The 5,880-nt window shown below is 44.1% G+C and overlaps 1 protein-coding gene across 1 annotated transcript in view; it reads right to left on the bottom strand.

Annotated features, from left to right (window-relative positions):
* Positions 1 to 3,074: 3,074 nt before the first annotated feature.
* CNNM3 (cyclin and CBS domain divalent metal cation transport mediator 3) overlaps positions 3,075 to 5,880 on the bottom strand; it is a 19,401-nt gene continuing 16,595 nt past the window's right edge. The window contains exon 8 of the mRNA XM_007959526.1: positions 3,075 to 3,139. Within this exon, the coding sequence (XP_007957717.1) occupies positions 3,075 to 3,139 (65 nt within the window). The remainder of the gene's footprint in view (positions 3,140 to 5,880) is intronic.

Below are 5,880 nucleotides of genomic sequence, written 5' to 3'. Positions count from 1 at the left end.
ATGACAACCTACAATACGGATGACCCTTGAAGACATGCTAAGCGAGATAAGCCAGACACAAGATGACAAACACTGTATGATTCCATTTTATGTGTCAGTTTGACAAACATCCATTTATATGAAATACCTAGAATAAACAAATACATGGAGACAGAAAGCAGGTTAGTGGTTACCATAGACAAGGAGAGGGCAGAATGGAGAGTTACTGCTTAATGGGTTTAGGGTAATGAAAAAGTTTTAGAAACAAATAGTTGTGATGGTTGCAGAACACTCTGAATGTGAAAATGGTTGAAACGACAAATTTTGTGTTTTATGGGCTTTACCACAATAAAAAAGCACAAAGCAGTCAATGCTGAATGAGAAAAAAATGATGTATCACTGCATCCCTTATCAGAACAGCCGAAATACAGTCACACCACCACACGCTGGAAAGATGTGGAGAAACTGGATCACTCATCCACTGCTGGTGTAAATGTAAAATGGTACTGCCACTCTGGTAAAGTCTGGCAGTTTAAGATGACCTAAGCATATAACTACTACCAAACCAAAACCAAACGCACTGCTGTCAAATCGGATCTGACTCATAGCGACCCATCCTTCAGTTTCTGAAGTGGTATCACTACGGAAGTAGATTGCCCAACCTTTCACGAAGTGGCTGGTGGGTTTGCACCACCACCCTTCTGGTTAGCAGTCAAATGCCTTAGGTACTACACCACCAGGGCTCCCGTAACTACTACATGACCTAGCAATTGGCACTCCTGGGCATTTATCCCAGGTTCACACAAAAACCTGCACACAAATGTTCGTAGCATCTCTATAATAGCCTAATATCACCTAGATGTCGTTCAACAGGTGAAAGGTTAAGCAAACTATGGTACATCCACATCAGGGAAAACTACTCAGCAATAAAAAGGAACAAACTATTGACAAATGCAACCCAGATAAATCTCCATAGAATTATGCAAGTAAAGAACATCAACCCTAGTTATATGCTGTATGATTCTGTAACATCCTTGAAATGACAAAATTATGGATGGAAAACCAATTAGTGGTTGCTAGGGAGTAGGGTAGGTGTGATTATAAATGAGCCCGTTTGTGGTGATCAAATAGTTCTGTCTGCTGACTGCTAATCTACACAAAGTAGATGAGTGATTACCATGGACCAGAAAAGGGCAGAATGAATGGAGTGTCACTGTGGTGGTCACATCTACATTTGATAAAATGATGTAGATTTATAGACCCAACATACCACTGTCAAATTTCTGGTTTTACTATTGTACTATAATTATGTAAGATGTCACCACTGAGGGAAACTGTGTGAAAGATATATGGGACCTCTTTGTAACTTCCTATGAATCTATAATTATTTCAAAATAAAGTTAGGAAGGGAGAAAAAAAAAAGCAATAGCTTTAAATGAAACGTGGTATCTTGGATTGGCTCCTGCAATAGAAAAAGGACATTATTGGAAAATTGGTAACATATAGTCTGTAGTTTAATTAATAGTATTGTATCAATGTTAATTTCTTAGTTTTGATCAATTTATCATGGTTATGTAAGACGGTAACACATTAGGAAAAGCTGGGTGAAGGGTATATGGGAACTCTTCTGCTGTAAATCTAAAATTATTACCAAAATAAAACACAACAAAAATATGATGTCCAGATTGATGACATCAGAGTCCCTGTACGTGGGACCCAGGTGTCAGTATTTTTAATTGGCCAGGTGACTGCAATGTGCAGACAAGTTGAGAACCACTGTTCTGGAAAGAGATGAATTTGAAGTATGTTTCCCACCTGGATTTACTCTTGAAGAGTATTCCTTAACAATTAGTAAGCAAACACTACTGTTGTCCTTTTGGCCTTCAGTCTCATTCATAAGGACCCAAATTCCTTTCAGAAAGGTTCTAGAGATCTTCTTCCCTCCCTACCCAATCTATGATCCTATGTCCCTGTCATGCTCCAGTTTCCACAGCTAAACAACTATGGAAGGTAAATATTGGTAAAATACAAATGCCTTCTTGTTCCCACTTCTCTTAAAACCCCAGAACTAGGAACAGCGGAAAAAGCAAAGAACTTGAAAGTTTCAGAGATGTAAGAAATTTTTTTTCTTTTTTTTGACAAAGGTGGTAGGGGATCTACCTGGTCCATAAACACCGCTTTCCCTCCCTGGCAGTTTTCTATGCACATCACAGCCACACAGCACCTCTGACACACATGGAGGCCTATGAGAAAGGTACAAGATAGGTACAGTAGCCATCTGGTGGTTCCCATCACCTGGACTCAGATAATGAAGGAAGGATTAGATGCAGCATAAGGATCCCTTCCTCCTATGTGTGACCTCTTCTTAAAACATATCAACTGGCAATACTGTTAGTGGCAACTAAGCAAGACATGCAGAGGAACAGTAGAGAAAACAGGCTTCCTTAGTTCCCAGTGTGAAGAGCTTGCTCTCTGAGAGCTCCAGAAAGGGTCAGAAAAGTAGTCTCCACAGGGGGGAGCAAGGGCCAGTGGCACAGACTTGTGGGTGATCGTGCTTCTAGGTTTGGCACATGGAGCAGACTGGGAACATGCTTTGCAACACGATGTTGTGGACAAAGCCGTGGATCTCAACCCCCAGCCAAAGCTGGTGTTCTCGGTTTGCTCAAGAAGTGCTGCCAGCAGCGGGAAGGTTGGCAAATTAAAAGCAAAGCCAGTACAGGTCACAATCACAAAAAGGCAGCACACACTCACATCATGGCTTGGCCCGAAGAGGTATAAATACACTGCGTCATCACAGCCTGGGGGAGAGGGAGAAGACTGGGCTGTGGAGATGCGGCATTCCTTTAACTCCCTCCAGGAGCTGGCCTGGAGGGATGTGCCCTGGCTGATCCCCATCTCCTTAAAGGAGAGCAGGACCTGCTGAGGGCTCCTGGCACTGATGCTTGGTTCTGAGGACAGCCCAGGACTGTCTAAAAGGGCCATCTAAAACGTGGCCTGGAGGGGACAGGGACAGGATGGCATGAGCTATTCCTTGGTGCCCTCTAGTTCCCCACTTGCTTGTCCATTCCCCAGATCTGGGGCTGCTTGGCAAGAATTTAAACTCCTGGGTTCCGCCCAGGACTTTCCTCTGCTGGGATGCCTGTTCTGTTGTGGTGGGACCCTAAAGGAGAAAGAGAAAGGAACATTAATATTGAAGCTAGTAAAGGCAGCATATCCTATCAAAAACAAATACTAAAACTCTGTACAGCAGGAAGGGGCAGCTTTGGCAGAGATCCTAAGGCTATGTCAGGAGATAGCAAGACAGAGCTAGGATTACCTAGGGAGATGGTGCCCTGACAATGGAAAACCACTCTGAGGGTGCAATGCCATCTCACTGAGAGGCAGAGAGAGCAGGGCTATAGAGTTCAGTGCTGGGCAGCAGGACCTGCTCTGGACAATAAAGTGCCCTTTGCTGTAAGTCTTATTTCTCAAGGTTGAATAAGTATTTCACGATCCTCTCATCTTTCAGAAAAATGAAGTGAAAAACAGCAGTAAATGACAGGAAGCTCCCCTCACCCCTCATGGAGAAATGCCTCCCAGGTTGGAGGAGAGCTGTCTGCAGTACTCCTCCCAGCATCTAAGGTCTGTGAAAGCAAATCAAAGAGAACGGAAAAGGGAAGATATTTACCTTGGTGTTTTCTCAAAACAAAAAATGCTCACTAGTCCACAGTCATTTATCAACTGCAGTTTCCAAATGTGCCAAAGAGGGAAAGGTCTACTGGGAAGGCTAAAGAGAGCAGAAAGAAAGAACAGGAGACAAGCTGTTCAGCAACAAAGCCAGACTTCCCAGCTCTGGGCAGCACCGCAGAACCAAGGCAGAACTGCAGACCATCCACTCTGTGCTACCAGGAACCACAGAGGGAAGCACACAAAACACACCGTCTGCAATTCAACTTTCCCTGGGAAATACACAGCGATGGGGAAAAGCTGTTGAGAATCTGAAAGGGCTTTCCACAAGGTTCCTTGCTGTTAAGTGAAGACTTTTTTGGTAAAGGGCCAGTATATTTAGGTTTTGCAGGCCACAGGTCCCTGTCATCACTCAACTCCAAGTTTGTTATGGTCAGGAATGGTAATCGGGGCATGAAACTAATGTGCAAGAACTGCTGAATGTAAAACAAACTTGCTCTGTAAATCTACACCCAGAGCACAATTAAAAAAAACAAACTCAACTCCACTGTTCCAGCTCAAGAGCATCCATAGACAATACAGAACAAAGGGGGAAGTGCACCAATAAAACTTTATTTATAAAAACAGGCAGCTGGCCGGAATCGGACCTTGGGTCGCAGTTTGCCAAACTCTGTTGTAGGTAATTAAAAATCATTGTGTTCCAAATATTTTATAGAAAGGTAACTAGATTAGAAACAGGAGCCAAGAGAGGAGGAGCAAAGGTACTTCTCTGGTGGGGAATTCTGTGCCAAAGGCTCCCAGGACCTAACCTATGCTATGTAAGTAGTATACCAGTGAAGCCTCCAAGTGTGCAGAGATGCCAGCTTTTCTGGGTAGCAGAGTGCCAAGCCCAAAGAGAGAACCCCACAGAGCCAAGGCAAGGAGCAGAAAGTCAGCAGGTTAGCCTCAGTGGGAAAAATGTCAGGTGAACACTTAAGGAAAAATAACCAACATTATGTTTATGGAAGAGTGGATAATCTATTACAAAGAAGAAAATGACCTGCCAAACCCAAACCAAACCCAATGTCATCAAGTTGATTCAGACTCAAAGGGGCCCTCAAGGACAGAGTAGAATGACCCCATAGGGTTTCCAAGGCTGTAAATCTTTACAGAAGCAAAATGCCACATCTTTCTCCCTTGGTGTGGTTGGCAGATTTGAACTGCTAACTTTCTGGTTTGCAGCCATACCACCAGGGCCCCTTAAATACCCCACAGAGCCACTGTAATTTTCTCTAACAGGAATGCTCAATGAGCAGCTGAAACAAAAAACAGCTGAAAATGATCCCAGGGCATATGGTTAAAGAGGACGAGGAGATTGCCATCCTTCTTGGATTAGTTCTGACCCTGAATATAGTACCTACAGTTGGAGAACGGGAGCTCTGGTAGCATAGTACCTAACGCACTTGACTGCTAACCAGAAGGCTGGTAGTTCAAACACACCAGCCACTACTCGGAAGGAAGATGGGGCAATCTACTTCCGTAGTGATACTGCCTCAGAGACCCAGGGAGGGGTCGCTATGACTCGGGGCAGACTCGATAGCTCATAATAACAACAACAGTTGGAGGAACAGATGGAGCTAGAAGAGGCTCACTCATGGAAAGCCAAAACCAAAAGGCTCACAGTCACATACACCACAAGCATTTTGGCTTTGAGACTCAAGTCTAATGTGATGGTCTGAACTTCTGCCCTCAATCCCAGGACAATTGCACAAGAAGTACTCTATGAAATAAAATAACATCCCAGGGGGCAGACATAGAGCTAAATTAACCCTACAAGAAGGCCACCATGTGAGAGTGCACATTCATTTAGGAAGGGCTGTGATCCATGCTCACTTTCAGGACTCGAAGGGCATAATGCATCCAGGCACACCCTCACCTGCAGCCCCTTTACCCACCAGACACTCAGGGCTAGAGCACACGGGCTGAGCCCCCATATGGCCCAGGGTGGGGCTGTCTTTCCCTCCTACTTGCATGTCACATCACAATTCAAGAAGTACATTTCCGAATTCCAGCAAGATGGCGGACTAGGCAGAAGGATTGCACAGACCCTCTTCAACAAAGAAAAAGGAAACCAATTAACACAGACACAGAAGATAATCGTGGACCCCTGAGCCTTGAAGGGAAGGATACAGAATTGGACTAAACCCCAACTAGAAGAAGAATTTGCATGAAAATACCAAAAAAAGGAGACATACA

Source organism: Orycteropus afer, unplaced genomic scaffold, assembly GCF_000298275.1.
Source record: "Orycteropus afer afer isolate SDZICR_OR568_19922 unplaced genomic scaffold, OryAfe1.0 scaffold00017, whole genome shotgun sequence".
In the NCBI taxonomy this organism is placed as follows: Eukaryota; Metazoa; Chordata; class Mammalia; order Tubulidentata; family Orycteropodidae; genus Orycteropus; species Orycteropus afer.
This window is presented reverse-complemented; position numbering and strand designations above follow the sequence as displayed.